The 27,410-nt window shown below is 36.7% G+C and overlaps 3 protein-coding genes and 1 long non-coding RNA gene across 6 annotated transcripts in view; 1 reads left to right on the plus strand and 3 right to left on the minus strand.

Annotated features, from left to right (window-relative positions):
• Positions 1 to 27,410, minus strand: part of LOC139187744 (inactive beta-amylase 4, chloroplastic-like) — a 61,946-nt gene that overhangs the window by 13,015 nt on the left and 21,521 nt on the right. The gene's annotated exons all lie outside the window — the stretch shown is intronic.
• On the minus strand, positions 9,059 to 12,527 carry LOC103407748 (auxin response factor 2A-like). Of its 2 annotated transcripts, XM_070818387.1 has the most exons (5): positions 11,116 to 12,527; positions 10,740 to 10,799; positions 10,364 to 10,459; positions 10,184 to 10,239; positions 9,059 to 9,461 (listed from the first exon to the last, which is right to left on the minus strand). In XM_070818387.1, exons 1-5 carry the CDS (start codon positions 11,182 to 11,184, stop codon positions 9,452 to 9,454), a joined length of 291 nt encoding a protein of 96 aa, XP_070674488.1. In that variant the 5' UTR covers positions 11,185 to 12,527; the 3' UTR covers positions 9,059 to 9,451. The 2 variants fall into 2 exon arrangements, with proteins under 2 accessions (XP_070674488.1, XP_070674489.1); XM_070818388.1 differs by lacking the exon at positions 10,740 to 10,799 and having other exon boundaries at positions 11,116 to 12,526.
• Positions 12,906 to 15,846, minus strand: LOC139194103 (replication protein A 70 kDa DNA-binding subunit B-like). Its single transcript, XM_070818384.1, has 9 exons — positions 15,522 to 15,846; positions 15,319 to 15,418; positions 15,097 to 15,221; positions 14,943 to 15,024; positions 14,725 to 14,857; positions 14,212 to 14,369; positions 13,636 to 14,088; positions 13,375 to 13,527; positions 12,906 to 13,297 (listed from the first exon to the last, which is right to left on the minus strand). Exons 1-9 carry the CDS (start codon positions 15,772 to 15,774, stop codon positions 13,267 to 13,269), a joined length of 1,488 nt encoding a protein of 495 aa, XP_070674485.1. The 5' UTR covers positions 15,775 to 15,846; the 3' UTR covers positions 12,906 to 13,266.
• On the plus strand, positions 26,598 to 27,281 carry LOC139194245 (uncharacterized). The gene is made up of 2 exons (XR_011579003.1): positions 26,598 to 26,816; positions 26,994 to 27,281. It is a non-coding gene; the product is annotated as an uncharacterized lncRNA (long non-coding RNA).

The following is a 27,410-nucleotide window of genomic DNA, read 5'->3' on the forward strand; positions in this document are numbered from 1 at the left end:
AACTTCAGCAACTTGATAGATTTAAGGCTGGTTTGGTATTGATGTGCTTTTAAAAAAAAAATTATTTATGATGTGCTTTGAGAATAAGCAACTGTGAAATAAAGCAGCAGAGCGTTTGATAAACTTTTTTGTAAAAGTGATTTTTGAAAAGAAAAAAAAAAGTGTATTATAGTGTTTGTTAAACTTTTATGTAAAACAGCTGTAACTGTATGAAATGACCAAAAAGGATATAACACTAGATGTGCCATTAATTTAATTTTCTTAACAAATAAAGGATAGGAAATATAATACAATAATTATCTAATATAACTTATTTTATTTATTTATAATTTTTTATTTAATCTCTCTTTAGAATTCTAGAAGCATTCAAACTCTCCGATTCTAATCTAACCTATCTTCTCCATCATTTTCACCATCCAATTCTCATGCAACCTCTCATCCCACAATTTCTCCGTCCTCACTTCCATTTTCTTCGTCACGATCTCCATAACCGCCACCTAGTCGCCGCCCTAATTACTACGATTGAAATCACTCCCTTCGTCTTTTGCTTATTCGACCGAAATCCATACCAATATTCCCTATTTTAGGTGTAGTTTGATCTATGGATTCGAATGGTGGCGTTGCATGTGAAGATCAAGTACTCAAAAATGAAGAAAGTCAACCTTTCCCTCTCGGCGAAAAACTCTTCGACGAGTTGACCTAAGGCTCGACGAAATTGGGGTGCTTGAAACTCAATCCAACCTTCATTTAATCTCAGGTACAACTTCTGTATCCTGCATATCAAATTTTGGCATGAAATTCTTGGGATTTAACCCCAAATGCCCTCTCTGTGTTCATGCCCAAAAATCTGGTGACCTTCTTGGTCATTTTTCCGATGAACTCGAGACTGAATTTACACAAATCGCCAAATATCAACTCTGGTAACTCTCTTGACTTTATCTGTGAAGTTTGATGTTAAATTCGAAGGAATAGAGTTAATGCATGCTTTGTATTTTCTGCCTAGAAACCAACGAAGCATCACATGTGCCATTACAACTAATCAAAGGCTAATTCATTCCTAATCGACGACTGAGTAAATCTCTGAACCTCTGTGTGAAGTTTTAATAGGGATAAAATGAAATTTTGGGAGAATATCAAGGGTCGGGGCGTGTCATCTCTCATCTATTCCTACTATTTTTTTTGCAAGCAGGAATCTTTTTCTCGCTCGGATTCTAGATTGGTTCTTGCTTGGATTCTGGGTTGATTCTCACTTAGATTCTGGGATTCGATCCAATTGGCAAATTTTCAAAAATGGTTTCTCAAAAAAATTGAATCTTTTTCTTATTTGTGTATTTGGAGGATCTGGAAGGAGAACAGGGATGAATGTTGGTGCAGTGGTGGTGGTCGGTGTTGAGCGGGAATGGGCGAGACGGCTGGGGTCCTACTTTGATGCGAGGGAGGGGCTGAACGAGTGTGAGAGATTCCAATTTGAGTATTGAGGACAAGGCCTGTCATTTTGCAAGTGTTATTGGACTTCAGAAAGTTTCATTAAAGTTGCACTGTAGCTCTGCGTGCTTTGAAAAAAAGCCAGTTTTCCAGAGCAGCATTTAGCTGCTTCGGCTTTTCTACTGTCAATCACCACTGCTTCCAAAATAATCATTATTTTTTTTTAGTTTACCAAACACTTCAACATAAAAACTTAAAAAATAAGTAGTTTTTTTTGAAGCACCTCAATGCCAAACCAGGGCTTAAGCGTGGGAAATAATCAGTTGAGCGGAGCAATTCCAACTTCAATACAAAGGCTACAAAATCTCCAAGGTTTGTATTTGAATGATAACGAACTGGGAGGACATATCCCCGTATGATCTCTGTCAACTAAACAACCTAGCCGAGTTAATTTTGGGTTGTAATCATCTATCTGGTTCTATATCTTCCTGCTTGGGTACTTTAGCAGTATCTCTAAGAAGTCTATTGTTAGAGTCCAATTTGTTAACTTCAAAAATACCATCTTCCTTGTGGGAACTCAAGTATATATTAAACCTAAACTTGTCATTCAATTCTCTAGTTGGATCACTCTCGGAAGACATTGGAAAGTTTGTGGTTAAAAAAGATAAAAGAAATATCTTTTATCTGCACTCCAATGAAAATACAAAAGGAAAAGGAATTAAAGAAAAGTTATACTTTAAATATTTCAAATTGTGATTAATCAACCAGACCGTTAAGTCTCAATGATCTAACATACTAGGCACATCATGCAAAAATTCAAGTAAATCCCGTAAACTCCAAACTCCTCAACACCATCAGTCTACCACCACTGTTTCTGATTCACTTCTTTTTCGAGCTTTTCAATTATAAATTATATATAGCAAATTGAAAGGTCCATTTCGAATCATACATACATAGGCAGAAAAGGAAAAACTAAACTCCCACCACATAAATTAATTAGTAACCAAACAAAGCACAATTCTTGAAGACCAGAACAAACTCAATTGAATTTTCATGCAAGTTATTGTAATTGAAAAAAAAAACATATTTTGAAGTGCCCAAAATTTAAGCTTTACACCATATTTTGTTCTTCTAACACAAGTAGTTCTTCGGCCTTTAGGTAGTTTATTTGGCTTTCGAAAAACAGTTGTACTTATATACAAAAAGTAAAATAGTCGTTTGTAGACATTGTATTGCATAATATGCCTACTCCATATAATTGCAAATAAAGGAACATTTCCTTTCTTTACTGACATTAAAAGGAACATCAATTCTATATAATGTCCATTGCTTTCATTCTCAAGCACACACCACATATAAACTAACGAAGGATTCAACACTAATCAATGTCATTTTATATTTACTAATTGCTATAACTCAAAAGCACGGAATTATCTTCAACTTTTTTTCTCAAATGAGAGAGAGAGAGAGAGAGAGAGATTATAATGGGCTGTGGGTCTGTTGTCCCAGATTCCATGTCTCTTTGGTGTCTCTTTGTTTAGTTTGATGACACGTGTTTTACAATTTAACTCCCACAAAACACTGTTATTTTTTATAAAATAAATTATAAAAAATTCAAAGAAATAAGAAAACCGCTGAGACCCACCCCAGAACTCCCGATACCCAGAATTTTTGCAGTTAAATTTTTCATTGGTGAGGTGCATCTCTCTCTACTGAGAATTGTTTTGTTGGACGGTGATTTAGAAGTCACCGTACCGTTTCTCTCCTAGGTGCATCTCTCCCTCTTGAAAATTGCATAACATTGCTATCATGATTTGATCAGATCTGGAAAAAAAGCAAACTAAAAAATAAGAGCATCGGCCGTTTAGCTCCCAATTGCAGAAACATGTGGGCTCCGGCCACCGATCTCGCCGGTCTCTTTATTCACCAACACATCGTCGTCATCTTCTTCTTCAGCTTGATTTTCGAATTTTTCTACTTTGCTCTTTGCTGGGTTTGCAATGGCAAGGCGGACGAGCACATAACCCGAATGGCTCTCTCCATGCCTGGGTTTTTAGTTTTTATTTATTTATTAATTTGTTTTATTAAAACTTAACAGTGTTGGATGTTGGCGTCAAGTAAAAGACACGTGTCAAAAAATAAAAAATAAGACACAAATGAGACAGAGAGTCCGGGACAGAAGACCCACAGCCATTATAATGAGCAAACAACAACAACAACAACAACAAAGCCTTTTCCCACTAAGTGGGGTCCACTATATGAATCCTAGAACGCCATTGCGCTCGGTTTTGTGTCATGTCCTCCGTTAGATCCAAATACTCTAAGTCTTTTCTTAGGGTTTCTTCCCAAGTTTTCCTAGGTCTTCCTTTACCCCTTCGACCCTGAACCTCTGTCCCCTAGTCATATCTTCGAACCGGAGCGTCAGTAGGCCTTCTTTGCACATGTCCAAACCACCGTAACCGATTTTCTCTCATCTTTCCTTCAATTTCGGCTACTCCTACTTTACCTCGGATATCCTCATTCCTAATCTTATCCTTTCTCGTGTGCCCACACATCCACGAAGCATCCACATCTCCGCTACACCCATTTTGTGTACGTGTTGATGCTTCATCGCCCAACATTTTGTGCCATACAGCATCACCGGCCTTATTGCCGTCCTATAAAATTTTCCCTTAAGCTTCAGTGGCCTACGACGGTCACATAACACGTCGGATGCACTCTTCCACTTCATCCATCCAGCTTGTATCTATGGTTGAGATCTCCATCTAATTCTCCGTTCTTTTGCAAAATAGATCCTAGGTAGTGAAAACGGTCGCTCTTTGGTATTTCCCGATCTCCGATCCTCACCCCTAACTCATTTTGGCCTCCATTTGCACTGAACTTGCACTCCATATATTCTGTCTTTGATCGGCTTGGGCGAAGACCTTTAGATTCCAACACTTCTCTCCAAAGGTTAAGCTTCGCATTTACCCCTTCCTGAGTTTCATCTATCAACACTATATCGTTTGCGAAAAGCATACACCAAGGAATATCATCTTGAATATGTCCTGTTAACTCATCCATTACCAACGCAAAAAGGTAAAAACTTAAGAATTGTTGATGCACAAAATCAGTGAGGACTTTGGTACAACAGAAAATATTAAGTTTGTGATCTTCGCTAGATTGCTCCGGTCATTAGTGTGGATAAGTATGTAAATGGATAGAGACAGGAAAGCAAACACAAGATGTACGTGGTTCACCCAGATTGGCTATGTCCACGGAATAGAGGAGTTCTCATTAATTGTGAAGGGTTTACACAAGTACATAGGTTCAAGCTCTCCTTTAGTGAGTACAAGTGAATGATTTAGTACAAATGACATTAGGAAATATTGTGGGAGAATGATCTCGTAATCACGAAACTTCTAAATACCGAAGTGTGGTATCGTCTTCACTTGCCTTATCTGTCTCATAGGTAGATATGGCATCTTCTCTGGAAGTACTCTTCCTCTATCTAGGGGTGGTATCTTTAACTGGCGGAGATGCCTTTAACTGGCGGAGATGCACAAGGTAATGTATCAATTTCACTTGAAGCTTACTTGTAGTTTCAGGCTTGGTCAAGCGCGATACAAACCATGTAGTAGGAGTCCCCCAAGTCGCCGAGCTAGAGAATCTACTGAAAGAGGTGACAGATAAGGTAAGCAATCAGAGCTCCAAGCAATCAGTCCCAGATCAGAAGTTTGATTTCAAGTTCCGGTTGATTGTTCTCATTCTCCCTATCTTGCAGGCAGCATGAAAGATAAAGAGAAGAAAAAGGAGAAGAGATGATATGAGATACTTTTGTTTTTGAAGAAGTAACTTTCCACAGGCTTATTCTTGAACTGGGCTGGAGAGTTTTTTGGTTTCCTCCAGAGTATAAGGCCGACTGAAGAATTTGAGGGTCAAAACAAGTCCATCAAATCTAAAGTATGTTTGACCCTACTGATATGGGATACTTTTGCTGTTGACAAAGTAGTAGATGTATCGGCACGTGTTCTGTTACGCTTGTCTCCACATGCTTCCTTGTATCATTTTCACTTGCCCTATCTATTCCTCAGACAGATGTGATATCTTCTCTGGAAGCATAAGATGTTGAAGATGAGTACTCGAGAGCAATGCCATGTAAGTAATCAGGTAAAGGGTTCCAGGCAGTCAGTTCCTGACTGGAAGCTTGATTCCAAGTGCTGACTAATTGCTCTCTTTCTCATTGTCTTGCAGGTAAGAACAAGGTCAAAGGAAAAGACAGGGAAAAGTCATGATATGGGATACTCTTGCTTTTAACCCTGATGATATGAGATATTCTTGCTCTGGTGTAACTTGTTTGCAGAGGTATTATCGGGGGGAAAGAAAGCTGAATATTTCAAGAGGCTTCATTGGGAGTGCCCTCTCAGATATGAGGAAGGGTTGAGCATTTTTGCAGGTCTGCCTGTCCGTTAGGGATAGAGGTCGACATATATAGGAGTCTCCCTAATAACAAGTAGTAATGCTATTCCTTTACTCTGCTTGGTCATAGCACGGTAGTGGGAGCTGCCAACTTCACGTGTTTTAACTCTGTCAGAGCACTTTGAAAAAGTGGTCTGTGGTATTTGGAAAGCTGATGTTGCGTGTGAAGATTACAGACAAGCTTTATTCAAGGAGATCTAGCTCTCGAAGTTGAGAAAATGGTGCCTCTTCGGTTTTCGAACAAGCAATCCTGTCCGGGAACTGGCTCTCAAGATTCGAAGAATGGTGCCTCTTCGATTTTTGAGAAAGCAATCCTGCTGGGAGTCTGGCTCTCGAGATTCAGAGAGTGGTCTCTTCGATTTTTGAGAAAGTAATCATGTTGGGAGTCTGGTTCTCGAGATTCGAAGGGCGGTGCCTCTTCGATTTTGGAGCAAGCAATCTTGTTGGGAGTGTTTTCTCGAATGTGAGTAAAGGTTGGGCATGTTTGCTAGTCTACCTTGCCACGGAGCACAGAGGTTGACACACAGGGACTTTCCAATTATCCAGCGGTGGTGTTGTTCCTTTACCCTTGTGGGTAATAATATGGTAGCTAGACCTTCAAAATTTATGTGTCTAAACTTTGTTAGTGCTGTTTCTTTGCTATTCTTTTACCCTTCTTGGTCATAGCGATGTAGTGGGAGCTGCAAGCTTCACGTGTCTAAACTTTGTCAGAGATCTTTGGCAAAGTTACCTGTGTTACCCATGAGCTAATGTTGCGTGTGGAAAATGGATGATTGAATAGTAAGATTCACGTGCTTTCTACTTCACCAGAAATCTTCGACAGAATGCCCGTAATTTCCGCAAAGCTGAGTGTGCATGTGACAGGTGCTGACAAGGCTGAAAAGGCAGGTGCCTCTTTGATTTCTGAGATCGGCCCTCTAGGTTTCTGAGCAGCCCAGCTTTTGAGAAAGCAAGCACATTTTCTAAATCTGAGATCGGCCGTCGTGGTCTTTGAGCAGCCCATCTTTTGAGAAAGCAAACTCCTCTTCGATTTCTGAGATCGGCCTTCGTGGTCTTTGAGCAGCCCAGCTTTTGAGAAAGCAAACGCCTCTTCAATTTCTGAGCAGACGCCTCTTCGATTTCTGAAGCTTCGTCGAGTGCAGATTTTTATAGAGGCTGACATTAAGTTCCAAAGCACACTTGAATCTCCACCAGTAGAAGCTCACTTCTTGCACTTCTAAGATCTTGATTTGTCCGACCTCTTCTCTCTTCAACACCTTTGAAAATGTCTGGCCCTTCCGACCTTCGTTTTGACTTGAACCTTGTTGAAGAGGCAGCCACGCCTTCTCCAGACAACATATGGTGCCCATCCTTCTTATCCCTTACTAGTCCTCTTACCGTTGGGGGATTCCGTGATGAAGAATGATATGACCACTGCGGTGGTGGCCAGGAACCTTCTTACTCCCAAAGATAACAGACTACTTTCCAAATGGTATGATGAGTTGGCTGTTAAGGATTCTCTGACTCTCAGTGTTCAGTGTGTAGGTTCTGTGTCTAATATGGCTCAACGCCTATTTGCTCGAACCCGCCAAGTTGAATCATTGGTGGCTAAAGTGATGAGTCTCAAACAGGAGATTATAGGGCTCAAACATGAGAATAAACAGTTGCACCGGCTCGTACATGATTATGCTACAAACATGAAAAGGAAGCTTGACCAGATGAAGGAATCTAATGGTCAGATTTTACTTGATCATCAGAGGTTTGTGGGTTTGTTCCAAAGGCATTTATTGCCTTCGTCTTCTGGGGCTGTATCGCGTAATGAAGCTCCAAATGATCAACCTCCGATGCCTCCTTCTTCTAGGGTTCTGTCCAGTACTGAAGCTCCGAATGATCCCCCTCCGGTGCCTTCTCTTTCTGGGGCTCTACTGACTGCTGAGACTTCTCCTAAGCAACCTTTGTGAAGGTTTCCTCTTGTTTGTTTATTTTGACTCATGTATATGTACATATTTGTAACTTATCAGAGATATCAATAAATAAGTTTTGCTTCATTTCAACGTATTGTGTTAAATACCCCAAAGCCTTCTTCACTAAGTTCTTTGAATTTTTCTTTTGTTGAAGCTTGTATGTTGAAGCTTTGTGAGTGGAGCATGTAGGTTGAGGTAGTGTTCCCTTAATTTCCCGAGTGAGGAAAACTTCTCGGTTGGAGACTTGAAAAATCCAAGTCACTAAGTGGGGTCGGCTATATGAATCTTAGAACGCCATTGTGCTCGGTCCTGTGTCATGTCCTCCGTTAGATCCAAGTACTCTAAGTCTTTTCTTAGAGTCTCTTCCAAAGTTTTCCTAGGTCTTCCTCTACCCCTTCGGCCTTGAACCTCTGTCCCGTAGTCGCATCTTCGAACCGGAGCGTCAGTAGGCCTTCTTTACACATGTCCAAACCACCGTAACCGATTTTCTCTAAGCTTTCCTTCAATTTCGGCTACTCCTACTTTACCTCGGATATCCTCATTCCTAATCTTATCCTTTCTCATGTGCCCACACATCTAACGAAGCATCCTCATCTCCGCTACACTCATTTTGTGTACGTGTTGATGTTTCACCGCCCAACATTCTGTGCCATACAGCATCGCCGGCCTTATTGCCGTCCTATAAAATTTTCCCTTGAGCTTCAATGGCATACGACGGTCACACAACACGCCGGATGCACTCTTCCACTTCATCCATCCAGCTTGTATTCTATGGTTGAGATCTCCATCTAATTCTCCATTCTTTTGCAAGATAGATCCTAGGTAGCGAAAACGGTCGCTCTTTAGTATTTCCTGATCTCCGATCCTCACCCCTAACTCATTTTGGCCTCCATTTGCACTGAACTTGCACTCCATATATTCTGTCTTTGATCGGCTTAGGCGAAGACCTTTAGATTCCAACACTTCTCTCCAAAGGTTAAGCTTCGCATTTACCCCTTCCTGAGTTTCATCTATCAACACTATATCGTCTGCGAAAAGCATACACCAAGGAATATTATCTTGAATATGTCATGTTAACTCATCCATTACCAACGCAAAAAGGTAAGGACTTAAGGATGAGCCTTGAATTTAAAAAAAGGTACTAACATTTCAACGGCCACAGTTTGAATCAAATGAAATTCTCAGAAATTTGTGAAAAATCCTAGAATGAATACTCACAAAAGATGAAGAACATATAAGGCTTAGCCAATTAAATTCGTAAAACGGATGAACATATAAGGCTTAGGCAATTAAATCCTTTTGTGAAGATTCATCAACAATATCATTAAGGCTTAGCCAATTAAATTCGTAAAACAGAAGAATAATGCACATAAAAATCTTGAGTCTAATTTAAGAAAAATGAATTATGCTTATTACTTCCCACTGAAAATGTGTCACGCTTGAACAACTAAGCTTAAAATCTTAATACAACAGCAACAAGGAAAATGGACTCAAAACAAAAATTAATGACAAAATTGAGTTGATGAATCCATTTAAGCAGAAAAGTTTAGGCATTTACTAGTGGTCCGACTTGAACAACATTGTGGATTTAGCATTCCTTTTGTGGGTTAAAGCGTCACTATCAATCAAGCCTCCCTGTAAAGACAAAATTTAGAAGTCATTATTTGAATAGATGCAAACCTTCCCCATTTTGACAGGAAGAATAGCAGAGTGTGACAACCATTCTGTAAACTATAGTAGCAGGTTTCCAAATCGTTGAAGATAATAAATGAATAGCTAGAGATATTGAGAATAGTTTTGTTCATTACTTAAACAGTAGAATGTGTACAGAGCATAAGTGGGGTTTGCCAATATAAATATCCTCATTATAAATATTGCTAAAGCATGCATATACATTGTGAAGTTTGCCAATATCTCCAGCTATTTCCAAGTGTGTGCTGGTGTGTTTTTTCCTTTCAAATATGTAGTTTTTTTTTTCATTTGAGTATATAGATGTTAATAGTTCTATGATTCAAGTGCCATTTTATGTCTTCACTTGGAAAAAAAACTAAGCCTTTTAACGTGGCCGTGGTGGAAAGCAGCTGGACACCATTGTATAATTTCTTGACTCAGTGTACATTTTACACCTAAAATTTCCACTTGATTATGTTTTAGCCTCTACCTATTCTTCTCTTCCTTAATTTGGCTTTGCCTAACCAAAGTCTTTTCCCATTTAAGGACGCGTGCCTATGTTATTTCCTTCTCCAATGCATTCTCATCTTGCTCAAATTTATAAGAACATCAAACTTACAGAATCTCAACCCATAACCAATTTTACCCGCCCACAATAAATCAGAATCCTCAAGCTAACAACTTACATTTGATTTGGGAAGTAAGTGAGTTGTGCAAATAATTCATCAGTGTCTGGTTCAACCTATAATTCAGCAGAAAGAAACATATTATTCCCTTGCAAAGCCCAATAACTTGAGTACAAAAGAAGCAGCTAAACAATTAAATCTAAAATTCTTAGTTTTCTTTATCAGATCAGCCACCACAACCTTCAATGATACATTGATAACCCGACAAAGAATCTTCGATGCAAGATTATACACTGGCATCTGCTGATCAGCCAGCTGATTAGTCGATGCCTCCACCTATTTTTGAAACCGGAAAATCCAATTGACAATTAGTGATAAAACCCAGTACACAAAACCTAATATGTATCAGCATCAGATACAAAAACCCAAATAAATAAATAAATAAACACACAAATTTCTATCCCAAACGCAATCGATTAACAGAAACATCTACTTGGAATTTTAAAGTTGGGATTTATAAACCAGGGGCTAAGAACAAATAATAAATTACTTTACTCCTAACATGCGTAGCTTTATATAACACAAACTATTGACATTAAATAGTTAATTTGTTTACATCATAGAAAATATCATCATAGCATCCTGCAAATTTTGAGAAGTGCGTGTCGAAACAAATCTGAAAAGGAATGAAAACCATGTTAACCAAACCCATAAAAAATAACATAAGGTTCACCGATCATAGCAAACCAAACTAATCCGACACAACGAAATCCAGTCACAAAACAAAAAATACTCTGAAATCCATCAGCCAATATACAGCAAGTAGAAGCAACGCAATTAAAATAAATAAATAAATAACCCAAATCTGCAATGATCCAAACAGTTAAAATTAGTGTTTGAGAATTACTGCACCTACTGCTATTGGACGTTGATCAAAAAGGTCAAAGTCAATACAATACAATACAAATGAAAACAGACTACAAACACCTCACCACGGATGCAGGAGCATCGTCTTGTTGGCACATGACCCAGGGCACACCTGTATCTAAGGACACAGCCATGCTTGTTGCCCACTTAATATAGGTTTGGGCGACTGCCCCGTATGCTTGATCAATGGTTCCATACTCGTTTTCAATCTGGTATAATTGAAACAACAATTAACCCATAGAAAGGTTTTGTTAAGTGCTTCTGGAAAAAGGGTTTTTTTTGGATTGCTTTCAGCTTGCTTGCTTTGTGGTGATATAGTGCTTGGGATTTCATGCTCGGTCCAAGAGAATGGAGAAGACTGTAGACAAACAACATATGAAAATTAGTAGGTTCACTACCTCAATTTAATGAAAATTCTTTGTTACAATTGATCACACCAAGACAAAAATAAAGGAAGACTTCTAATCCCATAAATTAGCAAAAATTCTACCATCCTAAATTCCTAATCCCACTTGACTTTGCTGCCCCACACCTGTGTCCCCTGTCTCCCATTGACTAAAAGCACTACCAAATCACACCAGCCAGCCATACAAGGCTACTGGCCACATCAAATATTAGGCACAATTCAGGTGACCAAATTCAAATAACAGAGTTCAGATAACGAAATGCAAAGAACACGATAGATATAGTAAAATTCAAGAACATGATTAAGAGGATTTGAACTATAGTTCCCGGGCAGCAGCGGTCAGGCTAACATGGATTTAATATGAAAAGACTTCCCTTCTCAGTCAAGTGTACTTGTTCAGGTAGAGTGAACAAAGATTTTATACAAAACAGAAAATTAGCAATTTGTAAATTTATTTTCTCATGGCATACAGTTTTTAAAAAAGAAATCTTCAGCAAAAAAGATGACAGAGGCAACAGTAAATTTGATAGTCATATTATATCTCAAAAAATTAACTCCTAAAAGTAATAAGAAAAGAAAAAGCACTAAATTGACAGGGAAGAAAAGCTAAATTGATCTTTTAGCTTACATCCAGATCAATTGCTTGAGTTAGTTCTCATATTTCTCCCTTTTAATCTAACAACATATATGAAATTGAAGAGAGAGGATGAGAAATTTTTATCGGAGGTTTGTCCTTTGGATTCGCTCGTGCGCAGCTTGAATCTCGCGAGATTTTGGCTCACTTTTCTAAGACGGTGGTGCAGGCGACTGTCTTGGGGCTCTCATCTCTGATTTATGAGCATGGAATTGTTCATATAGTGACGATGACGACAGTCTCGGCTGGTATATGCGACGAATCTGGAGGCGGAGCATAGAGTTGCAAATTGTCAAGGGGTTCGCGGCTGGCGAGACTGAGAATGGCGAGAGATAGAATCGGTGAGGGATCTAAGGGAGGAGGGACGGGGTATTTGATGGATGGTTACGGAAACAGAGTCGAGAGAGGGAAATAATAGGGGATGGAAACGGAAAAGTAGTCGACGCAGAATCCACGATGATTGACGCGTGGGCGCCCTTCCACTGTATAAAACGGTGGCAATTTCGTAAATAAATTGAAATTTTCTATCTGAAAGACGTACAGGGGTGGTGGAAATTTTTGTAAATAAAATGAAATTCGGTCCAAAATACTGTTCAGTTGAACAGTGCAATTAGATTTCCTTCTTCAGACTAAAGTAATTGGAATTGTATAATATTATAAATATCCAATAAACAAAGCATAAGGCCACACATTTTATAGAAGAAACCAATTGACTGATAGAATTATAGACATTACTAGGAGGAATGCCCGCGCTTTGCTGCGGGTATTCAAACCATGTATAATATTCATAAAAGAAAAAGTAAAAGATAGGTGAATTGATACATAAAATAAGCCATTCAATTTACATTGCTACTCTATTAAGTTGACATCGAGAGACAATATACAATCGAAATTACTTGAAGGAAAGTTTATAATGACAAAAGTTGCAAATGATAAAATATAGTGTCTTTGCATCAAAGACTGAAATACCATGCAGTTTACACATATTTTGTTTCTGCATGCAACATAACAAAATACATGTTCTGCAAGGCTTTCTATTGTTCCAACAGTTGCATAAAATAATAAGACAACTTTAGTAGTGGAATGCCCAAAAAGTATATATTTATAACAGTGGAATAGCCAAAAAATACATATGTTCGATCCTTTGCAGCAGTCCATGATAAAGTCTTCTATAGCTCATTTCTTTTGCGAATGAACATCTCCAACACTGAGCAGCAAATAAGAACAAAAATTCAATAATTGTTCAAGTTGGCATATATTATTGTAAGCAATAACTCATTATACCTGTCCTTGATTTTCTTTGCTTGTGATCTACTTCTTAATGTACTGATCGGCGTTTTGTCTGCAGGTTCAACTTTTGGGACAACCAAGTTAGAGATTTCTGCCGAGATTCTGGTTGAATTAGTAGACAGTGGTTGGCTCCCCTCATCATGTTTGCTGTGAAAACATGTTAAATTTAAAAAGGATGGAAATGAACGTTATAAAGTGCATGCATGATGTTTTTATTTAATGGAATACCAACATTATGTGAAGGGGAAACTTAACCTGTGAGTTTTTGAAGTTTCATTTTCAACAAATAGTGTCCTCTTTACATTCTTGTTTGTCGCAACTGATTTGATTTGTCGGATTTGGGATTCCAGGGTAGTAATAGGGATAGGGGTTGCTGCATCAATAACTTGTTTCCCGGTGTTGGTAGCAGGTGTACGTGGTACAATCGAACTAAGTTTTGGGTGAACTAATGCTTCTTCCTCAATTATTCCATGAACAACAAAGTCGGTGTTGCCAAACTCATTGTTTTGATTACCAAAACGGACTTGGAACTTTTTTGTGCTGCCAACCAATTTTTGAAGGTGCGGTGGCAACACAGAAGAGTCATCGTAGCCTTCTTCTATGACCAAAGAGTGGCAAGAGATACCCAAAAGTTTTTCAGCAGTCCTTCCGATCACTAAGAAGTTGAATTGATTTGTGGCATCATCCACAATAAAATTCATCTTAAACCTAAATAAATGACAAAGATATAATGATGTAAGTTTAGCAATTTAAAAAAAAAATCTTGGAATAAAAATCATGTTCATTGCAAAGAGATATAAAGAGTGTAGAAAAAATAAATTAATAAATTACCATGGCTCAGGCATTTTTTCGAGTGACCCATGTTCAAAGCACTGGAAAGTTCCATATGTATTCTTGACACTTTTGTGGCAATACGGGCACGACTTGTACCACCATCCTTTGGTCAAATCGTAATCGACAATTGTTGCTTGGCATACGAAACTTGTATTCTGATATGATATTAAATTTTCAAATACAAAAAACATTTAAGAATAAACTCCCAAACATGACACTTGTACCTTAGTATATGCATTTCCACCCAAATTATAAAACAGAATTCATATTTTGGACATGAGGTAACATTTTGGAGAATGTACATTGAATCATGAAAGATAAGTTGTATAATTTTTTGCACAAAAGCTTATAAATGAACAAAGAAACAAAAAACACGACACTTTGTATGCACAACACAGTATAGATTAAGAAACAATTTGTCATTTCCAAATGACAACAAACAATCAATTGGAAAGCAGTTGTAAAATAAAATCGACAAAACATGAGACGATTTAGTGATAATGGATTGACCTTGTTTAATGCCGGATCAAGAAGAAGCAGTTGTTCAATTGTCTTCTGTTCAGAATCAGCTATAACAGCACCCTTTCCATACTTTTCAGCAGAAGTTTGTAGAATTTCAATGGGTGTTTTGAGGTGTTCAAACCTGATTTTCACATTTTTTGGTTCAAGAATATAGATGGTAAAAACATAAACAAAAAAAAAACATTAAATAAGATTTGTTCACCTACTGTTGTTTATATTCTGAAAGTTGTGGGATATCAGGATTGAAAATACAAACTGTTGAGCCTGTGCTCCCCAAAACAGGTTTTCCTATAAATAGAAAGATAACAATTATCAATACAAAAGTAAAGTGATCACATATAGATTTTGTTAAGGTATAACCTTTGTATTTCTTCACTTTGAGTGAAGTCAAAACAATGAAGAGAGGCGACGAAAGTGACTGCAATGCATCGTCTTGAAAACTTGTTGCAGTTTCTGCCCATAGTGTTACTGTAACTTGTTCACCTCTACAATTATAAAATAAAGTCAGAACTTTCTATGTAATTTTTATACGACTATATTTGTATAAATATGCAATAACAGTGTATGAGTAGTATGGTTCACCTAGTATTTTGAAGTTTGAGGTCTCGCTTTTTCTCAACTCTAATATTTTGCACAGTGATTTCCTCAATCGGTTGTAAAGCCATCAAACAACCAAAAACATCTATGTATGATATAGTTATAAGAACCAGTTTAAGCTAAATTAAGTTAAAAACTAAGAATAATAATTTTAGAGTAGTGGCAATAGTCAAAATTAGACGCTTTACCTGTAAGGTTTACATCTCTATCGACTTTCTTGTGAAGCTCATCAAATTCAATTAAATTAAACCAATGCATCGGGATCAGTTGATTTGGTTTCTCAACTGGGACTATGGTAGTGTTTTTGTTCAACTCAACCATGGCATCATGAGGGACAATTTTGTTTGACTTTCTGTTATTGATAAGACGAAATTTATCTATCTCGTACACGAACCCAACTTTTAGACGGTCCAAAAAGAATTGGATGTCCCAGGGTTTCATGGTCGCCTGAATTGCATGTCCCTTTTAGAGAGGAAAAACAAAATTAAATTAATCATTAAAGTAGTAAATAAGCTCGTGAACAAATTATCATTTCCAAACTGCCATGAGAGTTTACTAATCATAAATCTATGTAGAAGTTGAAATTCAATCCAAAATAAACATTAAGCACATCATCAAAAAACCAACAGCACAACTACGCTATTGAAAAATGCCTATTTCACAAAACATTTAATGAATATTTTACTTCAGAAATTTCTGCAAACCACAATTGAACACAAAAAAGATGGAATGTTAATCAATGAGAAGGAAAAATCGAATTAATACTGAAAGTATGATAGATGCATTTCGACAAATATAAAACTGTGTCTATATAACAATGAGAAAAATGTGTAAAGATGTAACCTCTTTGTCAACAAAGACACAGTCCAAACTTGCAGGTTGACGATCAGCTCCAATATTTTTTGTCACCCAAATTCTGCATATCCTAATTTGTAGTTTTCTTGTTGGCTTGTATGGTAACAGAAGACGAACTGGCATATGCTCCATCAATCTATATAAAGTAAATTTAGAAGCAAATAAAATCCTCAAAATCGTGCAACACACATGAAACAAAGAATACATTAGAATTTTGAAAAATAGACAAAAAGAGAAAAAAAAAATGAATGGACAAACACAAATCAACACACCTTCATGTAAACAATTCAAAACATCTTTATAAACAATGTTTTTTGTGTATCCATAAGGCATATCACTATCATGAGCAATCACAATTTTAAGACCTTGTTTTGAGGTGACCCTAGACAATGCAACGTAGAGCTGTCCATGAGAAAAAACTGTTTGAGATAGAAATAACCCAACAATCTTCAAAGATTGTCCTTGACTCTTATTAATTGTCATTGCATAACAAATTCTAAGAGGAAATTGTCTTCGCCGCAAAGTAAACGGATATTTATTTTCTGATGACTCCGTAATGATTCTTGGAATGTAAACTTTGTCACCAATTTTGCTACCCGTTATGATCTTTGCTTCCACAATTCTATCAGTTAACTGCATCACCACCAACCTTGTCCCGTTACACAATCCACAACTTTGATTTAAATTTCTAAGCAACATTACTGGCATACCAACTTTCAATGCTAGCTTGTGGTGCGGCAAACCAGGTAAGTCAAGTTGGTTCAAAAATTCTAGCGGATAAAGTATATCAAGATTTTCAACATTTTCTGTCGAAGAAGACACAGAATCAAAACTGAGGTACGTGCGAGCTTCGCCAGGCACCATAGTCAACATAAAATCATTTATCTCAGTTACCGTGTTGTTTCGCGGTGTGACAATGGCTCTTTCTTTCAAATATGATACATCATGAAAATTTGTTTTAAAATCTGTGTACACCGCTGAAACCATATTTTCGATAGGATCATCATCAAAATTAATAAGAAAGTCTTTTGAAATTTCAACCCAAGAACTTTCTTCATCAGTTGACAATATAGAATTAGCAACATTACCGTTTCCAATTTGTAATATCCAATTTGCAAAATCAGCTAACTCCTGTTTTTCCTGCTCATTCAAACCAGTTTTTGAAAGCCTCATGTTTTCTTTGAGAAAAAAAAACAGTTAGATAAGGCCAAAGATAAGAACTTGTCAATGAAGCTTCAACAATGTCAGCTTTAGTTCCATTTGGAACAACAGGCAAAATTTGTCTAAAATCACCTCCAAAGAGAATTGGCTTTCCTCCAAATGGCAAATTATCAAAACCTGGTTTAGACCCTTTAAGAACATCACGAAGAGATCTATCTAAAGTTTCAAAACATTGTTTATGATTCATTGGTGCTTCATCCCAAACAATAAGAGCTGCATTACTAATTAATTGTGCTAGATGAGTTCCTTTTTTTATTTCACAAATTGAACAATCTGTAATGCTGATAGGGATTTTAAATCGAGAGTGTGCAGTTCTTCCGCCAGGAAGCAAAAGGGAGGCAATTCCAGACGAAGCAACCGCCAAAACAATACGGTTCTCTGATCTAATCTTAGCTATGATAGTGGTCCACAAAAAAGTCTTACCAGTTCCACCATGTCCATGAACAAAAAATAGACCAGGCTTGTTGCCATCAACAACCTCTATAACACTATCATAAACTATTTTTTGCTCTTGATTCAACTGTGCCATCAATATTGAATGTTGTTCTTTAAGTGATTCAGAGTCATAGTTTAACTCCTCTCTTAAACTTCTATTCTTAAGTCTATCCATCAAATCTTTGTTTGGAACTGGGAGGTGATGTTTAGACAGAGAACTATTTGAAACTACAAACAACTTTTCTAACTCATACAAAAGAGAATTTCTAAGTTCATCCTCATACTTAGACATATCCTGCAAGCCAAAAGCATTAACCATCTTTGTCAAGATGTCATCACACATCATTTTCCAATGTGTCTCAAACAAAGTTGTTGGATCAGCAACATCACAAAACAAAACTAATGTAACAAACAATTGTCGCAATTGATACGATGATGCAGTAACCATCGCTTCTAACATTGCGTTGTTCCACTCCTTATCATCTCCTAACAGACCTAGTGAGTTGCATGCAGCTTGAAATGTGGGTTGAAGAACACCTTTAATTGTTCTTAAATCATCAAAACAAAAGCCACCTTTTTGATAATTAAGCAATAATCTCAAATAGTATAATTCACCAGCAGCAGGGTGAACATACGCAACTCTACCTAGACATCTACCACTTTTCCTTCGAGTCCACTCTTTATTTTCACTATTCCAAACATATTTCGAAGGAAATTCAACATAAGATAACTGGCATGCATCAGGATCTTGAGCATTCATTTCAAACCATTTTGTTAACATTGTGCTTTCAAGATTAGGTTGATTAACAACATAGTTTAAATTATCATCCTCTTGAAAGACAACATTTTGGTCAGAAGGAAGATGGACACACAATCTTTGAACAGCTGGTTCTCTAAAGTGAATATGAAATTGTAACAATCTCCAAACTGCTTCATAAGGGCATAAATATCTGCAATTTAGATAAGCCACAATTTCATCAAACTCTTGATCCTCAAAAACAGCTCTGGCCCTATCAACACCCTTGGTTATATACTTGAAAAGATATTTAATAAGCATTGATTGACAACACGATTCAACATTTATATGTGCTTGATACTTTAATAACAATTCACGATTGTAAGGAACAACAAACGCATTATTAAGCTTCACTCCATTTTTTACAACAAAACAATTTTCCATTTCTCTACGCTTGTATTTCACAAAACCATCAGATTCAAAAGTAGTTTCATTTGAAAAATGTTTTGGGAATCTCTTTAAACATTTTTTTTCTTTCATGCAAGGGGATTTTTCATTTGCAAGACCGCATGGACCATGAATCATGTACAGCGCAACAACATCATACCCATCTTTGTCAAATTCTGGGTTAGGAATTTCAGCCGAAATGATTGAATCCACATCAGAAGGAGAATGACACTTATACTCTTTACTGACCCAAACCAAGATGTGGCAATGTGGGAGACCTCTTTTTTGAAATTCGACTGTGTAAATCACTGTTTTGAGAAATATAAGATAAAAAAAAAATCAAAACAGAACGCCTGATGTATATGCTTATAAGAGAAAAGAAACAAATAATCTTGAGAACTGAGAAAAGAAAATAACTAACCAGATTCAACTTTGCCAAAAGGTTTTCCTGATTTTATATACTTAACCATATGGTCAAGTTTTGCTTTGAAAATTCTGGATACAATGTCTGGTCTGTCTTCAACCCTACAACCAAGTCTTTCACGTAGATCTTCGATAATTTCAGGCCACTTAGCATTGCATGTAAATGTGATAAATAAATCAGGATTTCCTAAGTGACGGCATATAGCCATAGCATCCTGATAATTATTTATCATGTATCTAGCACTGCCAGTAAATGAAGTTGGCAAGATAATCCTCTTACCAATGTCGGAACCACTTGCATTTCCTTTTCTCAACGCCTCATGAATTCCCTTAAGATGCTCAGTTCTCAAGGAATTTTGATTTGCCCTAATGAAATCAAGTCTATCTTCTTCAAGTGTGGCATATGCATCTACTAAATATTGTTGAAATAATCTGCCACCCTTTAACAGGGTGCTATCCTGTCCTGGTCTATCCTGAATTTGGTAACCCACAAATGCTCTCATAGACACTCCGCCAGTCTTGGGTTTTTTCCCTTTGAAATCTGGATTCCAAGGGAGACCTTTACTGTATCCATCTTCACCATATGGGAAAAGAAGAGGATATTGAAGGGCCATATATTTTGGATGCAACTTTGTTATCCTTTGTAGGCCAGTTGCCCTGTGTTCAACAATAATATCTCTTTCGGTATGAAACTGACCGATATCCCCAACTATTAACCCTCCTATGCCATCACATGTTGGCAGATTATATTGCGCATCATGGTTGCTCGGTGTGCCGTGTAAACGCAAGCGCAGAGAACTTGTTGACTGTTCATTAATCCTATCCCTTGCGACTCTAAATAACTGAACCAACTCATTACACTCATCTAACATCTTAATGAGCCCACTAACAATTTGTTCGTCAACCTTCGAAGATTCTTCTGAATGAGGAAAACAACTCATACGATTATTGATTTCATTTTGAGTGTCATAAATGTAGAGCTGTGCAAACTTAGGGCTCTCACCTTCAGGAGGCAACAAAGAACCCATTAAATGATGCACTTGACCATTAATCTTAAAAACGTAAGGACCTTGACCCTTGTTTATCGATGCATCAACTTTAGCCCCCATTGAAGTGAATGCCATCATTGAATTATACAACCTAACATTTGTTTTGAAATGCGAACTTTCTTGAGAATTTGTTGAATTTAGCAGATGTTCCAAATAAGCAGGAGTGGGCTTAACAGGTGGGAATTTAACTTTTTGACTCATACAGCATGCAGTGAACTGTGGCCTTCTAATAGAAGAAACGTTTGTTTTTAACCGCTCAGTAGACCAAAACAAAGCGCCACAATATTGACATTGAGAATTTCTAGGGCCAAAATCAACATAGTCTGGATCAACACCTATGAAAAGAAAGATGACACAATCATCCCCAAAGTAGCGAACCAAAGTTAACTTCTAAAATAAGTTTAAAAACAATGCAAAGAGGACTATATTGTCAGAGAGCGCATACGTTTTCTTTTTTTTTGATAAGCGGCCTGGCCAATCACATGTGAGCTTCTAACAGGATGATCGTCTTGAGTATCAGAGATCAATATACCACGCAAAGTGGCATCATTGGCAAGGAAAACAGGGATGGTAATTTCATGTGAAGTGCTAGCAGCGGACGAAGATGAGTTGAATCCATTGGCAATGAATGCATTTTGTTTCAAAACAGATGTATTGGGTTGGACATGATTGGTTGTATTGTTATGAAACAGTAAAGAGTGTGAAACTTTGTTATATTCTTGATCATAAGAAGTTGGGACATCTTGCAAAATCACATCATCCGGATAAACATCGCCATTGAAAACGCCTAAGTTGGTGTGTTGAATTTTAGCTGCCCTCGCAGATATTCGGACTTTTCTAGGCATAATACTACGCAAATAAAAACAAAAAGAACATGCGAATGACTAAGCCTTACTTACAAATCAAATCGCCACACGTAAAGAATGCACTATTAAAAACACAAATACATCCAAAATATAACCACAAAAACAAAATCCTAATTAAATCATCTAATTAAATTAGGTCAACACCAGCAATAAAAACCACTTAATATTAGCGGTCTTGTCAAACATTCTCAAGTTTTTAGGCATAAATAACAAAATCAAAGAAACCACATGTAAACTATGGTAAGACCTAAAACATTCATCCACATTTACCAAAACTAACTACTTTTTTTAATCCTCTAAAATAAAATAAAGAAAGTAAATGAGATTAATGTTTAATTTTAAAACCAATTCATATGTAAAAATCGAGAAAGCTAACCAGTTTCAGTTGCAAAAGGAATCACTGGCAAGCGTAAGCAATTAATTGCGAAAACCTGGATAATAAAAAAATAACCAACCAAAAAAGGCTAAAAATGTAAGCACATACACAACACAATGGAATAAAAAATAAGAAGAACAATCCTAGCTAAACAATGGATTAACCAGCTAATAAAAATAAATAACAAAAAAATCAAAGTAAATCAAAGCAGAAGCAAAACATGAATCACCACTGAATAATGTGATTATTTTTGTGATTTAGTAAATGGAATATGAACATCAATTTTGTCAAATCACAAAATCAGGGAAAAATTGCATTAAGGTAGAAATGATATATATTTTTTTTTGTCAAAGGCAAAAATGAATTAATCAAAGCCACAAAGGTGTGAAAATGAGTAGCAACAACACTTAATTATTATATCGATAAGGGTGATCATTGTTTACATCATTATGCTTGTAAGCCAACAAAAAAGTTTACGCAACCTTTTTTATAAAATTCAAAATTCCACCCATCCCTACATATTTACAATTCAAAAAACCACTTCATCGTTTACATCATTATGGTTACCAAGCAACCAAAAAGGTTTACAAAACCTTTTTTAAAATTTAAAATCTAGATGATCCCTACATATTTTTTAAAATCCAAAAAACCACTACAGTGGAGATGAACCAGAGAAGGAGCATCCCAATCTTCTTTGGGCGATCAAACTTGCAAATCCAATTGTACAACCCAAAAAAGCTCTTCTGCCCATTTTCTTTCGGTGGATTACTACGATTTCTAGGTGAATACATAGTGTGAACCACTAATTTGTTTCGATTGACACCTTTTCCATAGACACGTAAACCCATTCTTGTTTTTTCTATTTTTCGTGCTCTTGATGTGCTGGGTCCTGGACCAGTCTCTGAATAAAACAATTTTGTCCCTCGAAGCTGTTCTTCTTTTCGAGCTATTACCAAGCTTCTTAAATCTTTTACCAAAACCCCTCCTAAAATTTGTTGTTCTTTTCGATCGATCTCTTTCACCATTTTATTTTCTCTGAATCACAAATTAAATATAATGTTAATGAACCAAATAATTCAATTTTTTTTTATAAGTAAACAATACGCGAAGGCAAATATTTATAAATCTTTTTGAATAAATCGTAATGAAACTAAACTGTTTTTTTTTCCATACATTACATACTTACTCACACTGATCAAATGCAAGTGTTAATTTATGCTGAAATTAATAAAATAAGATGATCTGCATGTTTTCACTTAGCCACAAAGGAGATTCGTTTTTGCAACAGAGGCTGATTAGCATAATTAAGTCTACATTGAACATGTAAATGAGGATGGGAAAATCGTTTATAAGTCAACACTATATTTGCTTGTAACAGTCGACATATATTCCAACTCCATATATATATATACAACACACCTGTTTTTACACCTTTAAATGTGAATTACAACCATGGCAAAATACCAAAAATATTGGAAATGAATGCTATTCTATAGTTAGAAAACCGCCATTAATGAATATACCTCAAAAAGCTAAAGGCCCAAGTGTTTCCTTCGAGTATCCAAATTTCTGAAATTCACAAACATAGCAAATCCATCACCACTAATCCTGTAATAGTAACCAACTTAGAAATAGTAACCAACTTAGAAATTTTCCCCAAACATTAAAGACCACACTCCACACACAAATTATCTAAACCCTAAACCTTACATATACACACATCTACATGTATATACACACACACGCATACAGATGCATGCATGCATACATATACATGTACATACACAGACAGACGCATACAGATGCATGTACACATACATATACATGTACATACACACACATCATGCATACATACATATACATGTACATACACACACAGATGCATGCATGCATACATACATATACATGTACATACAGACATACACACAGATGCATGCATGCATACATACGTATATACATATAGTTGTACAGGTACTTATACATGTACATAGATATAAATATAGTTATACAGGTGCCCATACATACATATACACATGTACACAGATATACATATAGTTATATAGGCGCCTATACATATATCTAGACATATACTTAGGTATACACTGACACATATACTTGCACATACATTTATACACATGTACACATATAAACTGCACTTTTCAGCAAATGGGAGTGTTTCACAGTTATAAAAATGTGCAGTGAGTTACAGAGTTTTTTACATGCACACACACATACATATAGATGTGCACACTCTAAAAACATGTGTAGTTAAAGGGTTCCAATTAAAATCACCCAAAAAAAAAAACCTCTTCAAAAAATAAAGGTTTTTAATGCCAATCACCAAAAAATGGCAGCAACTTAACAACAAATAACAACACTCTAAAATTCATTGGCCAAAAATAAACACATACGGAAAATGAAACCAAGATTAATCCGCAAACAGTTAAACTTCCCATCGTTTTACACACTAATTACCAAGTCAAATCACAGCAAAAAAACTTCTTTAAAAAAAAACAAAATTTTACACTAATTATTAAAGAATGGCAGCAACCTAAAAACAACTAATAACAGTCTAAAACAGAAGCTAACGATACGCTCAAAAATATTTGCACATACACACAGACATGTACATACACAGACATGTACATACACAGTCACAGAGACAAAAATACAAATAATTTAAAACAGAGCTGAACCTAAATATGGCATTTTTAAAAAAAATCACAGATTGTAAATCAACCTGTTGTGTTTACTGATTTTGTTCCAATTCAAATCACAGAATAAAAACTTCTTTAAAAAAAAAAACATTTTAACACTAATTACCAAAAAATGGCAGCAACTTAACAACAACTAACAACAGTCTAAACAGAAGCTAACAATACACTCAAAGGGTTTATTACAGCCATAAATATTGTAATCAAACACGAATGGCAAAAGCTAAGATGAAAAATTAGAAAACGTAAAAAAAAGGTAAGGAACGAACGCTGGAAAAATTTTTTGACAGAGAGAAACCGAGAATGAGATGCAAAACCCAAAAGCAACCATGCAAAATCCCGAGTTGGCAGTACGTTTCCTGCAATCCATAAAAAAGAGAAGAAAAGTTAGTTTTCTTGTTCTTAAACAATCGAAATAAAAATATCGCATTAAAATTAGTCAAAGGGTTTTACACACTAATTACCAATTCAAATCACAGAAGAAAAACTTCTTAAAAAAAAAAACAAAATTTTACACTAATTATTAAAGAATGGCAGCAACCTAACAACAACTAATAATAGTCTAAAACAGAAGCCAACGATACGCTCAAAAAAATTTGCACATACACACAGACATCTACATACACAGTCACAGAGGCAAAAAAACAAATAATTTAAAACATAGCTCAACCTAAATATGGCATTTTTTAAGAAAATCACAGATTGTAAATCAATCTGCTGTGTTTACTGATTTTGTTCCAATTCAAATCACAGAACACAAACTTCTTTCAAAAAAAAAAAAAATTTGAATACTAATTACCAAAAAATGGCAGCAACTTAACAACAACTAACAATAGTCTAAACAGAAGCTAACAATACACTCAAAGGGTTTATTACAGCCATAAATATTGTAATCAAACACGAATGGCAAAAGCTGAGATGAAAAATTAGAAAACGTAAAAAAAAGGTAAGGAACGAACGTTGGAAATATTATCTGACAGAGAGAAACCGAGAATGAGATGCAAAACCCAAAAGCAACCATATATAGAGACCCAGAAAATCCCCAAACGGATTAAAAAAATACAGAAGACTAACCTAACCAAATATGGAAAAAAGATTTGCAAATTTTTTTTGACCTTTCAATCACCACATGCAGGTAACCATAAATGCAAGAAACAATTAAAAAAAGTAAAATTTGGTACAAAATTAAATTTGAAACAACACTTATCTGACGATGCAACAGAGAATGAGCAGTGATCCGAACCCCCACCTCTCCCCTCTCGCTCTCTCTATATATATCTCTCTCTATCTCTCTTTCTCTCTCTCGATCTGTCTCCATCTCTCTGTGACGGCATGGATTGAAGCACAGATGGGCAGCCATCCCGCCCTTACCGCTCCCCTCTCCCTCTCCCTCTCCCTCTCCCTCTCTCTCTCTTTATCTGTCTCTATCTATCCCTCTCTGTCAGGGCTCCTTATTTCTCTGTGCGTCACGGCTAGCCCGAAGAAAGAAGAAGGAAATGATGGGAAGTGGGAAAACCTAACCCCAATACCTGTGAAACCCTAAGAACGAAATGACAACTCTACCCCTTTAACTTTAATCCTGATGGTGAGCCCAGATGGGCAGTGTCGTCATTTAGACCCCCAAAGGGCCGGCCTCACAACAGCAAATGACAAAGCCCAGCGAAAGCTTGATGTGCGGCCCAAAACAACCCAGCCCTAACACCAGGCCGAATGTGATGGGTTCTTCTGTAAATAAGGTGAAATTGGATGGCAAACCTGTGACTGTAGGCAAGCTACAGTTAATTCACTCCTCAATTTTAGAATAGATAATAGACGGCAGCAAGCCACCACTAGGCACTACCACCACCCACCGGTGTAAATGGACAGTCCATTACCATAGTCTAAAGTTGAGGGGATTTTGGCTATGTTCCTAAGCTACAATGAATTTCCTTTGATTTTGTAATATTTACATCTCTGCCATTGATTAGAATTTGGGTCCGAAGTGGGCTTCGGTGGTGTCCAATAAATGGTTAAAGCCCTGAACATCAAATGCCTATTTTACCCTGACTACATTCCAAATCTGACGGATTTGATTGGAAATTGACATGGGTATTTTGGTCATTCTCGATTTGGGAGAGTTTGGGGGTGTGTGTGTGGGTTCGGTGGGATTGAGCGAATAGGTGAGGGATGTGCCAGTGTTGCCGATGGTGAGGGAGGAAATTGAGGGAGGTTGTCACTGACTTGATTGAGTGAAGGATTTTGTGAGCATTCCACTGACTTGATTAACGGAGGGAGATCAGCTCAGCTTTTGTTTAATTCTTAGTTTCTTACGTATATCCAAGCCTCATGCTTTTGATTGTCCCTATGCTAACGGTTCTACTAGTATGTATCCCCGTTTAACTTCATCAGCCGTCAATCTCCTTTTTATGAATTGTTTCGTTGTTTCTATTTGTATTGTTGGGTGTTTGATGCTTCAGTTTCCCTTTATCGGAGTTTATTTTCATGTTTGTTTTCGTTTATTTCCTTTTGGCAATAAGAGAAAAATTTGAATTTGAGCAGGATGTGTTGAGAAAAGAAATTAGCAAAAACGGCGGTGGCGGATTTTCGTTGTTGTTTGTGGTGCTGTTCGGTCTTCTGGGCATCTTGGTTGGCTACTTCATCAACTGAACATAAAGAAGCTGAACCGTCGATTAATTAGTTGGATGCTGGCATAATTCTGTGGTGCTTTGCAGTTTTCGGAAACGTTTTAGGGACTCTTAAACTGTAATGTAAAAATTTAGTCTTGATTAATTTGGCACTGTTTTTGGGCAAATCTCCTTTATATATTAAAGTTGAACTTTGACGACACATCATTTAGTTTGCAAATTTTGTCTACAAATTTAGTTTCCCTAACATTACCTCGAATATATTGGTTTTCACTTTTCATGATGGGATGAGGCATCTTTAGTGACCCAAATCTTGTCAAGTTAGCCTCAA

This window comes from Malus domestica, chromosome 03, assembly GCF_042453785.1.
Source record: "Malus domestica chromosome 03, GDT2T_hap1".
NCBI classification, from domain to species: domain Eukaryota; kingdom Viridiplantae; phylum Streptophyta; class Magnoliopsida; order Rosales; family Rosaceae; genus Malus; species Malus domestica.

What these genes read in the sequence shown, in the direction of transcription:
- LOC103407748 (XM_070818387.1), bottom strand. Translation starts at nt 11,184, where the DNA reads ATGGCTGTGTCCTTAGATACAGGTGTGCCCTGGGTCATGTGCCAACAA. An exon ending in ACGATGCTCCTGCATCCGTG is followed by an intron (nt 10,800 to 11,115) that starts GTGAGGTGTTTG and finishes ATTCCTTTTCAG; the next exon opens with ATTTGTTTCGACACGCACTT. An exon ending in ATGATGATATTTTCTATGAT is followed by an intron (nt 10,460 to 10,739) that starts GTAAACAAATTA and finishes TTTCAAAAATAG; the next exon opens with GTGGAGGCATCGACTAATCA.
- LOC139194103 (XM_070818384.1), bottom strand. Translation starts at nt 15,774, where the DNA reads ATGAAACCCTGGGACATCCAATTCTTTTTGGACCGTCTAAAAGTTGGG. An exon ending in CTCAAACTTCAAAATACTAG is followed by an intron (nt 15,222 to 15,318) that starts GTGAACCATACT and finishes TTATAATTGTAG; the next exon opens with AGGTGAACAAGTTACAGTAA. An exon ending in GCAAAGAAAATCAAGGACAG is followed by an intron (nt 13,298 to 13,374) that starts GTATAATGAGTT and finishes TTTGCTGCTCAG; the next exon opens with TGTTGGAGATGTTCATTCGC.